The sequence below is a fragment of the Mesoplodon densirostris genome, chromosome 13 (assembly GCF_025265405.1).
Source record: "Mesoplodon densirostris isolate mMesDen1 chromosome 13, mMesDen1 primary haplotype, whole genome shotgun sequence".
Classification (NCBI taxonomy): domain Eukaryota; kingdom Metazoa; phylum Chordata; class Mammalia; order Artiodactyla; family Ziphiidae; genus Mesoplodon; species Mesoplodon densirostris.
In genome coordinates, this window is record NC_082673.1 from 12,818,382 (window position 1) to 12,835,750 (window position 17,369).

Sequence of the window (17,369 nt, forward strand, 5' to 3'; positions counted from 1 at the left end):
TGAACATGGATGTCTTAATTTATGTGGGGTTTTTAAATTTCTTTCAACAGTATTTTGTGGTTTTTAGACTAACTCTTGTTTAATTTATTCTAAAGTATTTAATACTTTTTGATGGTGTTGTGAATGGTCTTTCCTCAATTTCATTTTTATATTATTCATTGCTAGTTTATAGAAATACAATAGAAATGTGTATATTGATTTTGTAACCTGCAGTTTTGCTGAACTCTTTATTATTACTGTTTTTAGTGCATTTCTTTGCATTTTTCTGTATATATGATTTTTTAAAAAGGAATTTATCTATTTTTGGCTGTGTTGGGTTTTCATTGCTGCGTGTGGGCTTTCTCTAGTTATGGTGAGCAGGGGCTACTCTTCGTTGCAGTGCATGGCTTTCTCATTGCGGTGGCTTCTCTTGTTGTGGAACACGGGCTCCAGGCTCACAAGCTTCAGTAGTTGTGGGTTGCGGGTTCTAGAGCACAGGCTCAGTAGTTGTGGCACCCGGGCTTAGTTGCTCCGCGGCATGTGGGATCTTCCCAGACCAGGGCTCGAACCCGTGTGCCCTGCACTGGCAGGCGGATTCTTAACCACTGTGCCACTTGGAAGTTGAATTTTGTGAAATGCTTTTTCTGCATCTATTGAGATGATCCTGTGGTTTTTGTTCTTTATTCTGTTAATATGGTGTAGTATATTTATTGGTTTCAGATATATCAAATCAACCTTGCATTCCTGTGATAAATCTCACATGGTCATGGAGTATAATCCTTTACATATCTTGCTAGATTTTTCAGTTTACTAATTTTTTGTTGAGGATTTTTATCTCTGTATTCATGAGTGTTACTGGTCTTTGGTTTTTGTTTTCTTTTGATGTCTGTTTGATTTTGGTATCAGGATGATACTAGCCCAATAGAATTAGTTGGATGCGTTCTTCCATTTTCTATTACTTTGGAGAGTGTGTGAAGGATTGTTGCTAATTCTTTCAGTGTGATAGAATTCACCAGGAAGCCAGTTGATCCTCATCTTTCCGCTATGGGTAATTTTTTGATTTCTAATTTAATCTCTTTCCTTGTCATTGGTTAATTCATATTTAAAATATTGTTCTTGCATCAGCTTTGGTAGTTTGTGTCTTTCTAGAATTTGCCCATTTCATCAAGATAATCTAATGTGTTGGCATACAGTTCTTCATAGTATTCCCTTACAATCTTTTTCATTTTAATAAGGTCAGTAGTGATGTTTTTTTTTATTTCAGTAATTTTAGTCTTCTTATTTTCATTCTGGCTAAACATTTATCAATCTTGTTGATCTTGTCAAAGAATAAGCTATTGGTTTAGTTGATTTTCTCTGTTGTGCTCTGATCTCCATTTATTTCTCCACTAATCTTTTTATTTCCTTCTTTCTGTTTACTTTGGGTTCAGTTTGCTCTTATATTTTCTAGTTTTTTAGTGTCTTATTTTTTAATATATACACATTACAACTATAAATTTTCTTATTACTGTTTTAGCTTCATTCCTTAAATTTTATACATTGTGTTTTCATTTTTATTCATCTCAAAGTATTTTTCAGTTTCTCATTTGATTTGTTCGTTGATCCATTGGTTAGTTTGGAGTATGTTGTTTAATTTCCACACAATTGTGAATTTCCCAAATTTCCTTTTGTTACTCATTTTTAATATAATTCCATTGCAGTTAGAGAACATATTTTGTATTATTTCAATCCTTTTAAATTTATTGAGGCTTATTTCATGACCTAACCTGTGGTTTGTGCTAGAGAATGTTTCATATGCGCTTGAGAAGAATGTGTGTTATACTGTTTTGGGGCAGGTAGTTTTTATCAATGTGACTTAGATCTAGCTGGTTTATAGTGTTTTTTATTTCTGTTTCCTTGTTGAGCTTCTGTGCAGCTTTTCTATTATTAGAAGTAGCGTATTGAAGTCTCCAGTTATTATTTTTGATTTATTTATTTCTGTCTTCAGGTCTGTTTTTGTTTACTGTGTTTTGAGTCTGTAGTTACGTACATATATGGTTATAATTGTTATGTCTTGCTGACCAGTTGACCCCTTTATTGGTATAAAAGATCCTTTCTTTGTCTCTAGTAACAATTTTTGACTTAAAATATATTTTGTTTGTTAACAGTACTGCTACTCTTGTTCTTTTTAGTTGCTGTTTGCATGATATATATTTTCTGTGTTTTAACCTCAGTGTATTCTTTGAATCTAAAGTGTGTCTCTTTGTAGACAGCATACATTTGCATCCTACCTCCCACCCCCTTCAATTCTGCTAGCTTTTTTTTTTTTTTTTTCGGTACGCGGGCCTCTCACCGTTGTGGCCTCTCCCGTTGCGGAGCACAGGCTCCGGACACGCAGGCTCAGGGGCCATGGCTCATGGGCCCAGCCGCTCCGCAACATGTGGGATCTTCCCGGACCGGGGCACGAACTCATGTCCCCTGCATCAGCAGGCGGACTCTTAACCACTGCACCACTAGGGAAGCCCAATTCTGCTAGCTTTTGCCTGTATTTACATTTAATGTAATTCCTGTTAAGGTAGGATCTCTGTCAGCCATTTTGCTATATATGTATCTTTTAAAAATATATTTTATGTCTTTTTTGTTTCTCTGGTCCTCCATTAATTCCTTTTCTTTGATGTTAAATATAGCATTCCATTTTAATTCTCTTGCTTCTTTTAGTGTAATTTTTGTATTATTTTCTTTGTGGTTTCCTTGCAGATTGAAATTAATAATTTAAAAGAACTGAGTTCATATTAACACCAATTTAGTTTCAGTAGTATACAAAAATTTTTCTTTAATATAATGCCATTCCTTTCCTTCTTTTTTTTTTTAAATTGGCTCATTCTACTCCATTCCAAGCCTTATCTTTTTTTTTTCACATCTTTATTTGAGTATAATTGCCTTACAATGGTGTGTTAGTTTCTGCTGTATAACAAAGTGAATCAGCTATACGTATACATATGTCCCCATATCCCCTCCCTCTTGCGTCTCCCTCCCACCCTCCCTACCTTTCCTTCTTCTTGATGCCATTGTTGTCAGACAAAGTGTATCTTTATACACTTAAGTTCTTCAACACAATTTTATAACCCTTCCTTCCTTCCTTTATGTAGTTGTCTTTTAAATCAGATAGAGAAGAGTACAGTTACAAATAAAAACATATTTGTAATATCTTTTTAAAAAAATTTATTAAAAAAAATTTATTTATTTATTATTTATTTTTGGCTACATTGGGTCTGCATTGCTTTGTGCGGGCTTTCTCTAGTTGCGGCGAGCGAGGGCTACTCTTCATTATGGCGCACGAGCGTCGCATTGCAGTGGCTTCTCTTGTTGCGGAACATGGGCTCTAAACATGCGGGCTTCAGTAGTTGTGGCATATGGGCTCAGTAGTTGTGGCTCGTGGGCTCTAGAGCACGGGCTCAGTAGTTGTGGCACATGGGCTTAGTTGCTCTACGGCATGTGGAATCTTCCTGGACCAGGGCTCGAACCCATGTTCCCTGCATTGGCAGGCAGATTCTTAACCACTGCACCACCAGGGAAGTCCCATATTTGTATTATCTTTCATCTTTACCTATGTGGTTACTGTTACTGGTGTTCTTTAGTTCTTTGTGTTTACTCCAGTTACTGTCGAGTGTGCTTTATTTCAACCTGAAGCGCTCCATCCAGTATTTCGTATAAGACAGGTCTGTTAGTGATGACTTCTCTGATTTTTATTTAATAATGTTCTAATTTCACTTTTATTTTTGAGGCATAGTTTTCCTGGATATAAAATTCTTGGTTGACTTTTTTTTTTTTTCTGTTAGCACTTTGAATATGTCATCTCATTGCCTGCTGGCCTTCATGGTTTCTGATGAGCTGTTAATCTTATTGAAGATCCCTTGTATGTGATGAGTTATTTTCTTGCTGCTTTTGAGATTCTTTCTTTGTCTTTGGGTATGTTGACTATGATGTGTATAGATGTGGATCTCTGAGTCTTTTTTTTTTTTTTTTTTTTTTTTTTTTTGCTGTACGCGGGCCTCTCGCTGCTGTGGCCTCTCCCGTTGCGGAGCACAGGCTCCGGACGCGCAGGCCCAGCGGCCATGGCTCACGGGCCCAGCCGCTCTGCGGCACGTGGGATCCCCCTGGACCAGGGCACGAACCTGTGTCCCCTGCATCGGCAGGCGGACTCTCAACCACTGCGCCACCAGGGAAGCCCTCTGAGTCTTTTTGCTTTGAGTTTGATGAGCTACATATGCATAATTTCTAAGAAGTATGAGCCCTGGATAACCAGGGAAAAAGGAGAAAAGGAAGCTTAGGAGGAGCCTTCAGTTGCTAGGGAATCATTGGTCCTACTTTACCCAACACTTAGAACCTCTTACCTTTGACACAATTCCCATCACATGCCTCCATAAACAGGGCAAGGTTTTGGGGATTTTATTAGTCGTATACCATCAATACCATCAATAAAATCTATGACTCAGTGAAAAAAGAGAAAAGTGTGTATAAGTTTACATATTTTTTCCATTTCTTTATTTTTACTTTTGAATGCTGGTTATCTTTGCTCTTTGTTTTATGTGCTTTCTTTGTGTACTCTTTCAGAAATATATTTCTTGAAATGTGGAAGCAATATCACTCTTTAAGCAAAAATGATTGGAAAATTGATGAGAGACAGAATTATAGGAGGATGATACAAATTTGTTTAATGGAGGAGGGTAAAAAGTACAGAGATTATTAATGAAGCTACCAGTGTCTGAGTAACAAAAAGGGAAATTCCCAAAGCAGTTGGTAAAATAGAAAGTGAAGATTAGGGACTTTCAATACTTTTCCATGGAAAATGTGAAATTCATATTCATAAATGACAAAATATTCAAGGATATAAACCGTAAGTGGGAATAGGCTTGCAAAAAAAGAATGACAGAGACCTCAGATTAGGAATTGTTAGGCAAAATATAAAATGGTCATATTGATCATGTTTATATCAGGGCATAAGAAACTATGAAGAATGACCAACAGATTTGAAATAGAATTAACTAGATATTTTAGTAAAAATTTTAAATAATTGAGAGTAGTAACTCAATGGATGGGCCTTAATAGCAGATTTGACATACCCAAAGTGAGAATTAATAAGTTGGAACAGTGGTTTTCAAATGTGGTTCCCAGAGTAGCAGCATTATGGGAACATGTTGGAAATGCAAACTCTCAGGCCCCATCCTACCTATGAATCAGAAACTCTATGCTGGGGCCCAACAACTTGTGTTCAATAAGCTTTCCTGGTGATTCTGATGTACACTAAAGTTTGAGAACCTCTGAACTAGTAGATCTGAAGAAATTCAGCCAGAATGGGGAGAAAAAGACATGGAAAATATGAAAAAGGGGGTAAAAATTATGGCACTATAAAGGTTCAAGCGTAACTAATTGGAATTCTAGAAAAAGAGAATGAGATGAAAGAAGTATTTGAAGAGATGATATCTTAAAATTTTCTACAATTGATAAAAGGTCCTAATCTATAGATTCTAGAAGGCTAATACCTCTCAAACAGAAGAAATAAAAGAATTCCATACCAAGACAATCATAGTAAAACTTTAGAACATAAATGAAATACAGAGGAACTTAAAATCAGCCAGAAAGGAAAGACATTACTTTCAAATGAACTCTAGGAAGGAATTCAGAAACTATAGATACCGTCAATTTGTTGAGATGATTTTATACTCAGCAAAGTTATTTTTCATGAATGAGATTGAAAGAAAAATATTTTAAGAGAAACAGCTGAATTTGCCACTAGCAGACCCTTAGTAAGTACAATTCTAAATGCAGAAGGAGTCACATAGGGGAGGTCTGAGTTACATGAAAGAGTAGAAAGAAAAAAATGTGGTAAATATGTAGATGGAATTAAATAAATATTATATATGGTAAAATTATAATGGGTTTAAAAGTAAGTAAAATTAAGAGTAATTAATAGGAATAGCATGTAATTTGGATGGGGTTAGATGGAGTTAATGTGTTTAAAAATCTTTGTATCATTTGTGAGCATTGTAAAGATTTTGATTAGCTTTAGTTTTTGATAAGTTATGTATGGGTGTTATATTTCTAGGATAACCACTAAAAATATATGGACAAAAGATGCAACTTACTAATGTGCTAGAGGAAAAAAAAAATCCAAAAGGAGGCAAAAAAATAGAGAGACCAAAAAGAAACATTGAAAGGTTTAAGGAGCCTATTTAATCTGATTGTAAGTCCAAATTAAATGGCAAAATTAAATTTGATGTTAGTAAATGGTAAAGTATATAAGTCAGAGAGAAAGCTTGTCATACTAGTTGCAGAAGCAAAATCCAAGTACATGTTACTTACAAGATATACTTGAGCAAGTGGTAGAGAAAAGTTGAAAGTAAAAGGGTACAGATATACTAGGAGAATATGAATTATACTAAAATTTGTTTAGCTATAGTAACATTAGATGAAATGAATTTTTCAGTCATAAAGGTTTGTTTGAGACAAAGAGGATCCATTTATAAAGAATAGAGGTTCATTTTAGCAGGATAATGTAACAAAAATTTTTATGCACCTGAAAACATCATATCAAAATTCATAAAGCAAGAATTTAAAGAACTTCAGGTAAAAGTTGACAAATATAGAATCCTAATGTGAGACTTTATTACTTCTTTTTATAAGTGTTAGATAAAGCAGAAAATAATAAAGTTAGAGAATAATTTACTTAACATAATTAATAAGCTTATTTTAGTGGAAATGTATAGAAATTCACCTCAAACTTGAGAGTATCTATTTTTACTAATCTCACAAGAATATTTATAAAACTTACCACATCCTAGTCCTTAAAGGAAGTCTCAGTAAATTTTGGTAGACTCATATCCTATGGACCATTTGAAGTAGAAATCAATTTTTAAAATAACAAACCCTCGATATATTGGAAATTAGAAAACAGGGAACAAATTAGAAAATATGTAAAAAGGATGAAAATTAAAATAATTATCAGGCATCTAAAAAGTGAGAAAAAGAATAGCATAGTAAACCCAAAGAAGCAAGGAAAGAAATAATAAGAGAAATAAATGAAATAGAAATATATAATACTGAGGATCAACAGAATCTAAAGTTCTTTGAAAAGACTATTAATAAAATAGATAATTCTCTACTGATGTTGGTCAAGGAAAAAAAAAAACCAAAAGTGAAAGGTATAAATAAGAAATATTAGGAATGAAAAAAATTGTAACTTTAGTTGTAGTTAACCTTAAAAAGACAATAAAAATATATTATGAACAAGTTTATGACAGTGAATTTGCAAATTTAAGTGAAGAAAAATTCCTATTAAAATTTAACTTAATAAAACTGATAAGAAGTAATAAAAAACATGGATAATATCAAAACTGTTTTAAAATTTGGGGGTCACAAGTTTCAAATCATCCCACAAAATAAGCTCTGCATCTAGATGGACTGGTTAATTACATCAGACATTCAAGGAAAAAAATTAATCTTACACAAACTAATACAGAGTATCAAATTCACACTGCTACTGAGACTATGATACTCTTGATACTCAAACCTGACAAGGCCAATGAGAATAGGAAGTTATAGGCTAGTTTCACTCACAGATAGAAGAATCCTAAAATTGAACCTCATAATGTAGAAAAGGATATTTCATCCCAAATTGCAATTATTCTGGAAAGTTGGGTGAATAAACTTAGTATTTCATACCAACTAAGAGTGTAGGCTTTGCAGGCAGAGTGCCTTGGTTTGAATCCAGGTTTTACTAATCAGCTTAAGGCAAGTTTCTTAAGTTTTATTTCTTGTTTGTTATTTGGGATAATAATGGTATCAACTCATAGGGTTATTCTGAGGGTTGAACGAATTAAAATACGTAAAGCATCTAGAACCATGTCTGATATATACTAAATGCTAATTGGTGTTAGATATCGACATTATGGTAAAATCAATTACTGTAATGCATCATATTAAGAGAACGAAGAAAAAAGCTATATGGTTATCTCAATAGATACAGAGAAAGCATTAATAAAATTCAATATGTCAGTATATTAGAGGGAGACCTGCTTACACTGAGAAAGTATAAACATGAAAAACCTACATCATATATTTTACTTAATGGTGAAATGTTTAAAATACTCTTTTTGAGATTGATAATAATGACTAGTGTAATTATTGTCATTACTTTTAGGGCTCAATAATTGTAGCAAGGTCAAAAATAAGAAAGGAAGGAAGATAGGTACAAGGATTAGAAAAGGAGAGAAAACTGATATTATTTGCAAAAGAATGTACAGATAAAATATAGAATTAATAGGAGTGTTAGCAGAACTGATGAACACAAAATTAGTATATAAAAAGCAGTTGCAGGAAATGGTAATTTCTTAAAATGTTAAATGTCTACTTACCATACAACACTGCAGTTCCACTGCTAGGCATATACAAGAATGTCCTCTAACACCATATACAAAAATAAACTCACAGTAGATTAAAGACCTAAATGTAAGACCAGAAACCATAAAACTCCTCAAAGAAAACAGAACACTCTTTGACATAAATTGTTTGTTTGGTTTTTTTTTTTTTTTTTTTTTTTTGCGGTATGCGGGCCTCTCCCTGTTGTGGCCTCTCCTGTTGCGGAGCACAGGCTCCGGACGTGCAGGCTCAGCGGCCATGGCTCACGGGCCCAGCCGCTCCGCGGCATGTGGGATCTTCCCGGACTGGGGCACGAACCTGTGTCCCCTGCATCGGCAGGCGGACTCTCAACCACTGCGCCACCAGGGAAGCCCTCTTTGACATAAATTGTAGCAACGTTTTTTTGATCCATTTCCTAAAGCAAAGGAAATAAAAGCAAAAAAATAAATAAATGGAACTTAATTAAACTTAAAAGCTTTTGCACAGCAAAGTAAACCATCGACAAAAGGAAAAAACAGGCTCCTGAATGGGAGAAAATATTTGCAAATGATATGACCGATAAGGAGTTAATATCCAAAATATATAAATAGCTCATACAACTCAACATCAAAAAAACAAACAACCAGATTAAAAAATGGGCAGAAGGGCTTCCCTGGTGGCGCAGTGGTTGAGAGTCCGCCTGCCGATGCAGGGGACATGGGTTCGTGCCCCGGTCTGGGAGGATCCCACATGCCGCGGAGCGGCTGGGCCCGTGAGCCATGGCAGCTGAGCCTGTGCGTCCGGAGCCTGTGCTCCGCTACGGGAGAGGCCACAACAGTGAGAGGCCCGCATACCGCAAAAAAAAAAAAAAAAAAAAACCCAAAAAATGGGCAGAAGACCTGAATAGACATTTCTCCAAAGAGGACGTGCACAGGGCCAACAGGCAAATGAAAAGATGCTTAATATCGCTAAGCATCAGAGAAATGCAAATTAAAGCCACAGTGAGATATCACCTCACTCCTGTCAGGATGGTCATTAAAAAGAACACAACTAGCGAATGTTGGTGAGGATGTGGAGAAAAGGGAACCCTCCTACATTGTTGGTAGGAATGTAAATTGGTGCAGCCACTGTGGAAAACAACATGGAAGTTCTCAAAAAGCTAAAAATCGAACTACTGTATTACTCAGCAATTCCACTCCTGGGTATATATCTGAAAAAAACAAAAACACTAATTCGAAAAGATACATGCACCCCATTGTTCATAGCAGCATTACTTATCGTTGCCAAGATATGGAAGCAACCTAAATGTCCATCAACAGATGAGTGGATAAAGAAGGTGAGATTTATATACACAATGGAATACTACTCAGCCGTAAAAACAGAACAGAATTCTGCCATTTGCAGCAACATGGATGAACTTGGAGGGCATTATGCTAAGTGAAAAAAGTCAGAGAAAGACAAATACTGTATGATATCATTTGTATGTAGAATCTAAAAAATACAACAAACTAGTGAATATAACAAAAAAGAAGAAGACTCAGTTATAGAGAGCAAACCAGTGTTTACCAATGGGGAGGGACAAACTTTTGGGTGTAAGATAAGCTCAAAGATATATTGTACAACATGGGGAATATAGCCAATATTTTGTAATAATTGTAAATGGAAAGTAACCTTTAAAATTGTATAAAAAATAAAAAATAAATTTAAAAAAAAATCCCCAAAACAATAAAGTGCACATTTTATTTCTGCCAGCAAGAAAAAAAAAAAAAAAGGTGATGATGTTGTTTTCGGAGATAGGAGCCTTTTGTAGTCTCTTTTTTATTAGTATAGTTTTATTTTAAAAATAATATTTGAGTTTATCTTTTATAATAAAGATATTTAAATATATTGTTTTCTTCAAAGTGGCTATGTTCCTGTATTTTAACATGTATTGTAAACAAATAGTACTTTATTCCTTGAGGTTTATATTACTGTAATATGTTAAAAAATTTTTTTTGATTCCTTGTAAGTTTTTTAAAATTTTAAATTTATTTGGGATAGTCAGACTCTTTACTGTATTTATACTGTTTTATTCTTGAAATGTGTAGGAAGTTATTTTCAATACTTTATTTTGGAGCAAATTTATTGAGTAAGTCATTAGTTATGATATTACTAGAGGGACTTCCACTGCATTCAGAAAAGTGCGTAAGTAATACGTATATTGCTTGATGAATTATCACAAACTGTTTTTATTTGTATGTGAAAGTTTTACTTGCATGTAACTGCCACCTAGGTCAAGAAATAGATTCAGTAAATTTGGAAGTTCCATTAATTGTGAAAACAGAGATAGGGGTCATTTACTTAAGGATTTCTCTTTGAACTGTAGAGAAACTCTTTCCCTTTTTTTTTTTTTTTTTTTTTCTTCTTTTTTTTTTTTTTTTGCGGTATGTGGGCCTCTCACTGTTGTGGCCTCTCCCGTTGCGGAGCACAGGCTCCGGATGCGCAGGCCCAGCGGCCATGGCTCACGGGCCCAGGCGCTCCGCGGCATATGGGATCCTCCCAGACCGGGGCACGAACCCGTATCCCCTGCATCGGCAGGCGGACTCTTAACCACTGCGCCACCAGGGAGGCCCTCTTTCCCTTTTTTAAATGTACTTAAATGCCATGCTATTTCAAAGGTGTGTTGCATTTTCTTCTTGTTTTGTTATAAATGAATCTGGATTATTGTGTATTTGATGTAGGAGTACGGTTGGACAGAATGAACTGAAAATTACAAGTGATCGAGCAATAAATTCAGGATTGTTTTTTGAAGGTAAACTAAAGCCTTCAAAACAGTCACTTCAGTCTTACCAAGAAGCTTTGCAACAGCAGGTATTCATTCATTTTTTTATTCATTCGTTTGTTTGTTCATCTAATGTTAAACATCTTATGTGTTAGTACAGTGGTCTGTTAAAACTCAGAGTGTGGCAGAGGAGAACAAATTCCATTCATTTGTAATTCAGTGTGATAAGGTTTGATGTAGGTAGACTGGAATGCATGGGATAGGGAGAATAATTGCCTGGGCTGCTAGGAGGGCTTCACATGGTTGATGATATTTGAGTTGCACATTATACAGTGAATAAATGTGAAATTCCTGGTGTATTCAGTGAATGGAATTGATGTAGGAGAAGGGGCTGGAGTGTTAGATTTTGCTGGATTGTGAAGGATAGCTAATAAGGGGTTTTCAGTTTCATCTTGTTACCAATAGCCAAAGGGAGGACATTTTAAACCAAAGAGTGAAAGAAATAGTTGATATGAGTAGATGTGGCTTTTAGGAAGATATCTGGTTCTGATATGGACGGTTGGGAAAGAGATGTGGCAGAGAAACCTTTTAGTAAACTATTGAGGTAGTCCAGCCAGGAGGTAACAAGGCCCTGAACCAGGTGGGGAAGATGGAGAGGGCATCCAAGAGACAATTCTGGGGTTCCATTGATAGGGCTTAGATTTAGGGAGTGGGGAAAGAACAGAGGGCTTGAAGATGATTCTGAGTGTTGTAATCTGAGAGAATAATGAGGCTGTGAACTGAGGGTAGGGAAAAAAGAGGTAGAATGCTTAGGGAGGAGGATAATGTTCTGTTGTGGTTTGTAATGTTTGGAGAGGGTTTACTTAAGAGTAACTGTATCAGGGACTTCCCTGGTGGCGCAGTGGTTAAGAATCCACCTGCCAATGCAGGGCACACGGGTTTGAGCCCTGGTCCAGGAAGATCCCACATGCCGTGGAGCAACTAAGCCCATGCGTCACAACTACTGAGCTTGCACTCTAGAGCCCGCAAGCCACAACTCCTGAGCCCGCGTGCCACAACTCCTGAAGCCTGTGCGCCTAGAGCCCGTGCTCTGCAACAAGAGAAGCCACTGCAATGAGAAGCCTGCGCACTGCAACGAAGAGTAGCCCCCGCTCGTCGCAACTAGAGAAAGCCCGTGCGCAGTAACGAAGACCCAACGCAGCCAAAAATAAATAAATAAATAATAATAAATTAATAGCTTAAAAAAATAAAAGAGTAACTGTATTAGATGTATGGGTTTTTTGAGGGGAATACTCATATCTCCTCCAGAGAGGACCCTGGAACTCTAGGTATATATTCACCTGAGGTACTTTTCTACAAAGTTTCACTTGGATTTCTTCCAAAGCTCAGTTTTTTTGTTCAGTTTTTTACATTGGGCAACCTCCTTGGAAGGTGGATTTTTTTAAAATTACAGAATTACCAACATTATTTTTGTGTGTGTTATGATTCTACAAACAAAAGACTGCATTTATCTGTCAGTTTTCAAATGAGCATATTAAAAACACCACTGACAAAACCAGATTTCCCAACTCTAGAATTTTATTTTATGTATGTGATAACTTCCTTGGCCTTTCTGGAGTAGTTGCTTAAATTTTCCATGCATATGGTTATGATTTTAAAAGTAACTTTCCAAAATGTAGATCTTTATTCATTGCCTATTTATGTTTTTAGAGACCAACCCTGTGCTTATACTTGACGATGATAAGACTGTATTTGTTTTTTATGCTTTCATAAAGTATACTTAAATAGCCCAACACTCTCCAGAGAGCTTTGAACCTTCAACAGCTTTGAATTTAGGGAATGGAGTTTGCCCAGGGTAGAGTAGGTCTGGTGAGGTATAGAAAGTAGTTGGCCCAGATCTCATGAGGTGTGAGGAGTAGTTTGTTGCTGGCCAGATCCTATGATAGGGTAGATGAAAAAAGGAAGTCGGGAGATTCTGTTGGTCCCCATGAAACTGGTGAGGTTAGGGAGGGAATGAAGCTGGGGGGTGGGAAGATGGAGTTGGTTTAGTCCAAAGTGGCACCAGTGGCTGGAAAGGACTCAAGTGACATGATGTGAGGGAGCAGCAGCTATATATTCCAGCTATCAAAGTGTTTTTAAATTGTTTTTATTTTATTTTATTTTTTTTGCGGTATGCGGGCCTCTCACTGCTGTGGCCTCTCCTGCTGGCGGAGCACAGGCTCCAGACGCGCAGGCCCAGCGGCCATAGCTTACGGGCCCAGCCGCTCCAGGACGTGTGGGATCTTCCCGGACTAGGGGCACGAACCCACGTCCCCTGCATCAGCAGGCGGACTCCCAACCACTGCGCCACCAGGGAAGCCCTATTTTATTTTATTTTTTTATAAATTTATTTTATTTTTGGCTGCATTGGGTCTTTGTTGCTGCATGTGGGCTTTCTCTAGTTGCAGTGAGCGGGGGCTACTCTTCGTTGTGGTGCCCAGGCTTCTCATTCTGGTGGCTTCTCTTGCTGCGGAGCATGGGCTCTAGGCGTGCGGGCTTCAGTAGTTGTGGCATATGGGCTCAGTAGTTGTGGCTCGTGGGCTTTAGAGCGCAGGCTCAGTAGTTGTAGTGCACCGGCTTAGTTGCTCCACGGCATGTGGGATCTTCCTGGACCAGGGCTCGAACCCGTGTGCCCTGCATTGGCAGGCAGATTCTTAACCACTGCGCCATCAGGGAAGCCCCTTAAATTGTTTTAAAATATATTTGTGATGTTAAATTTTATAGTGAAGTATACTGAAAAAAAATCCAGTTTTTTCTCTAATAAGAAAAATAAAATCTGATATTAAAATTACCTTTTTGTATCAGAACACTTGTCAGCACTTATTACGAATGTTTCTTAATGTTGTTAAGATTCGAGAAAGAGAAGAAAGAAGAAAGAAAGAACGTGAAGAAAAAAAAGAATATGAAGCTAAATTAGAAGCTGAAAGGAGAAGTTATAACCCCTGGGGGAAAGGTGGAGGTGGTGCTCCTCTGAGAGATGCAAAAGGAAATCTGATAAGTATGTTATTTCCATTGATTTGTTGTTTTTAAGAGAAACTAAGTTTAACTTTTTAAAAGAATGGGGAGTAGAAAAAAGTGACAATCATAGTCTGTAAGGCAGGGTCTCTTTTTGTACAGCTTAATGCAAAAGAGGTATTTTTCAGATTACTATTCATTTATCTTTATTACAAATTTTTCACCTTCCAATGATAATAACTCAGTTGCAGAGAAAAGTTCATGTTAGTTGGCAAGTTTTTACCCAAACTAGTAGTTAGAATTTTTAAAAGTTTTCTAGTAAAAACAATAAAACCCTTATTGCAATTTTTTTTAAAACTGGTAAGACAGCTTTAAAATAAGTGATCTGGTGTAGTGGGGGGATGTTATATTTAATTCATATATGCCATGTACTTGCACAATGCAGGGACTCCTTTGACAAAGATCTAGCCTCAGAAAGTTTTGGCAGGTTGCAGAATTATATTGATTTATCTTTCAATTATGTACTCTTAAAAATGTTCCATCTAGAAATCACACAACAAGCACTTTGAAAAGACGCTTTATATAACTTGTTATATATATTGGAATGGTCTCTGATTAGCTTTTAGCTTAGAATAAAAGCAGAGAAAGATAATGGGTTTTTAAAAATTGTTTAATTGGAAATGAGAAATGAATAATTAGAAACCCATTAAAATGGTAAAAATGTAAATTTCACATTATTTGGGTTTATGCTTTGTTGTAGGGATAGCTGAGTGATGCAATCAGAAGATTTTGAGGGGTACTGAGTTATTAGAGTTCTTAAGTATTATGCCTTTGATTCTCTGTTAAAGATGGCTTTTAAAAAAAGATATATTTGAGGCCCACTTAAATTAATGAGATAATTCTTTTCTTTTCCAAAGGATTTATTCCTTTCCTTTCTTCACCTCATAAATACTTTCCTCACAGTTTTGAAGACTAGAACTCTTACTCTCTCTTTATAGGTGAGATGATTTTAGGTGATGCATAGATAAGCATAGAAGTTAAATGTTTATTTGAATATATATTAGAAAAACACTGGTTTTCCATTAATGGATAGTACTATAACATTTCCTTTGAAAGTAAAGGCATTTAACGAAAAGTGCTCTAACAAAGAACTCCCATTTCTCAGAGGCTTAAGGCTTAAGGCAGTGTAAGTTTACTTCTCACTTAAGTTACATTCTGATGCTGTTTGGGTGGTTCTCCTCCAAGAGGTGACTTGGGAATGTGGGCCCCTTCCATTGTGTCGTTCCACCATTTTGGAGTCCTTTATTTCTAGCTGCACAGATGTGGTCCAGAGGGTGGGAGAACAAGTTGAGAATTTTGCTGGGGCCTGGCCTGAAAGTGGAGGAATATCACTTTTGTCTTTGTTCCATTGTTCAGACCTAGTTATAAGGTTCTAAAGTAACTGCTTGGGAGGCTGGGAAGTTTTGGTTTCTTTATACCCAGGAGGAGGACATGAGATTGCAAAGCATCTACCCAGTTTTTGCTATTAAATTTAAATTGTAAATTGATAGAAACATAACAGTTACCACGAAGGAAGTGCTTATTTATGTAACAGAAACTTTGGGAAACACTGGAATAATTTCCTAGAAGTTTCCAGCTTGCTCTAAGATTATTTCCAGTTCAGACAATACAATTACAGTGTTTTGTGTGTGTTTAATTGGTGGAAGTGAGTAGGATAAGTGTTTGTTTTGAATTACAAAATACTGTTTTAGAATTGCTTGACCTAACAGGAATGGAGCAAACTTTTCTGAGATTTTTACTTTTAGTGGTAATGTTTAGTTTGCTTATTTAATGCTACAGTCATGCCATGAAATAAAAAAGGTGTGCTGTTTTATCAAATGCAGTGGAACTCTTTTTTTAATGGTATTTTCAAAGCAAGTAAACTCATCACTTAAAGAATATCAGTTTGTTTTGTATGTGGCTGTTATATTTTAGAGAGAGAGGGAACATAATTTTTCTATTTAAAATATGTAGTAAAGTTCAGTGTTTTGCTTTATTTCATGAGATGGCCAAGACCATATAACAGGGGTTATGTTGGGTAACTAATTCAGCTGCTGGTTTTTCTAATTACTCCTGTTCCATCTTTGATCTTTTATTACAAACAAATTAAAGAAACTGAATGTTCACCATTATCTTCGCTCTCTAAGAAAGATCTCTTTATAAGGTAAACTAGTTATTAATAAAATATCAAAATCTGTTACTCATACAATTTTAACATAGCATCAACCCTTTTAGAGTAAATACCTCTCATTTTGATTACTTGTACTACACTTAAAATTTGTTTCTCAGTTCTTTATTCATTAAAATTCTTTATTCAAGTTCCCATAAAAAAACTTAGTGTATTCTAATGTCTTTCAATGGGTGAATGGATAAACAACTGTGGTACATTTACATGATGGGATGCTACTCAGCAGTAAAAAAGAATGAACTATTGATGCACAAAACAATTTGGAAGACTCTCAAGGGAAGTCTTAAGGGAAAGAAGCCCTTCTGTAAAGGTTACATACACATATATTCTCAAAATGACAAAACTGTAGCAATGGAGAACAAATCACTGGTTACCAAAGATGATAGCTGAGGAGAGGGAGTAACTATGATGGAGTTTTTGGGGGTGATGGAACTCTTCTGTATCCTGATTATGGTGATGTTACTTGACTCTATTGTATATTAAAAAATTTAAAAACCTGTACACCAAGAGAAAAATAGTAAAAAAAAAAATTTTTAAATAGTTAACCAATTTGAAAGATAGCAGAAATATCTCATAGTTCTAATTGATTAATAGCAAGATTGCTTCACATATATTTGGTTAAATATTTGTATTTCTTTTATGTATTATATTTGCCCCAGTTAGATTTATGTTTGTTTTTATGCTGTTTATTGAGACACAATTTGCATACAATAAAATTCACCCCTTTAAAGTGTTCTGTTCATTGAGTTTTGACAACTGATTCTGGTAACCACTGCCATAATCAAGATATTGAACATTTCTAACTTATCCAACCCGATACCCTTGTCAGTCTCTGATCTGCACTCTGGCACAATAGTATTGCCTTTTATGCCTTTTTTTTTTTTTTAACTTAGTATGATGTTTTTGAGATTTATCCATGTTGTTATATACATCAGTAGTGTATTTCTTTTTATTACTGAATAGTATTCTGTTGTGGGGAAGCACCACAGTTGTTTATCCATTTACCAGTTGATGGACTTTTGGATTCCTTAT

General features: G+C 35.8%; 1 protein-coding gene across 4 annotated transcripts in view; it reads left to right on the plus strand.

Moving 5' to 3' along the window:
* CSPP1 (centrosome and spindle pole associated protein 1) overlaps window positions 1-17,369 on the plus strand; it is a 115,831-nt gene that overhangs the window by 52,553 nt on the left and 45,909 nt on the right. For all 4 annotated transcript variants that reach the window (XM_060115968.1, XM_060115970.1, XM_060115969.1 and 1 more), the window contains 2 exons: window positions 11,076-11,205; window positions 14,006-14,153. In XM_060115968.1, the coding sequence (XP_059971951.1) occupies window positions 11,076-11,205; window positions 14,006-14,153 (278 nt within the window). The remainder of the gene's footprint in view (window positions 1-11,075; window positions 11,206-14,005; window positions 14,154-17,369) is intronic.